General features: G+C 44.1%; 1 protein-coding gene across 1 annotated transcript; it reads left to right on the top strand.

The window, feature by feature from the left end:
• Positions 1-42: 42 nt before the first annotated feature.
• Pmar_PMAR027448 (conserved hypothetical protein) lies at positions 43-877 on the top strand (the record flags this gene model as incomplete). The annotated part of the gene is made up of 1 exon (XM_002768987.1): positions 43-877. A coding segment is annotated over one exon (835 nt), but the record flags the coding sequence as incomplete, so codon positions are not given.
• Positions 878-980: the final 103 nt, after the last annotated feature.

Genomic DNA, 980 nt, shown 5'->3' with positions numbered 1-980 from the left:
ACGAAGAGTGGCTCATCTACCTACTCCTCATCTGAGAAGGAAATGGATGATTTGAAGCCCGGTGAGTGTAAGGAGGAAGAAAAGGAGAGTCTTGAGGATTGGAAGCTTCTCCTTATGTTCATGATACTTGGTTTCATTGCTCTGGCTCCATGGAACTTCGTCCTCACTGAGCTAGTCTACTTGAATGATAAGTTCGAGCATCAGTTCAGTTCAAACGTCTCCATCTACTACGGTCTGTCTGTCAATGTGGCCGAACTGTTGCTCATCTTTATTGGCAACAAGTTCGCTTTTGCTCCCCGTATGGATTTTGGATGTATACTGCTTGCCTCATTCAATATTGCCCTGGCCCTTGTAGCTATGTTCATTGGTAATGATGATCCTCTTGAAAACCCTGGTCTCGGTTTTGGTCTTGGGTTGGTGTGCACCTTTATGCTTGGTTTTGGTCACTCTTTCATCGAATCGTGTGCCTTTGGTTTGGCAGCACTTGGCTCTCAGGCTTGCATGAATTGGGGTATGATTGGTGAAGGTGTTGCTGGTCTCATTGGATGGCCTATTAATATCTTGATCAACTACATCCTTATATCATGTGGAGTTGAGCGTTATGCTGAATGGAGATGCTTTATATTCTTCCTAGTCACTACTGTCTTAACCATTCTCTGTATCCCTATGTTCCATTATGGTATGATGAAGCATCCCTACATGAAACAGGTTATGGAGATGGAAGCTAAGCGTAAGGCTGGTGGACTCAAGCAACGACAGACCAAGAGACCGGTCTACAGGATCCTTATGGATATCGCTGTCCCTGCATTTGTGGTTTGGTGTGCTCTTACTATTACCTTTGTTGTCTTCCCATCCCAAGTTACTCAGTTTACTAGTGGTAAGGGTGCGGCTGATAACGCATCCTTTATTCCTCTTATTACCTATATGTATCAGATATTCGATACTGTTGGTCGGTTTGCACCTAATATTGGTATCCGTCT

Source organism: Perkinsus marinus, assembly GCF_000006405.1.
Source record: "Perkinsus marinus ATCC 50983 genomic scaffold scf_1104296966728, whole genome shotgun sequence".
Taxonomy (NCBI): Eukaryota; Perkinsozoa; order Perkinsida; family Perkinsidae; genus Perkinsus; species Perkinsus marinus.
This window is presented reverse-complemented; position numbering and strand designations above follow the sequence as displayed.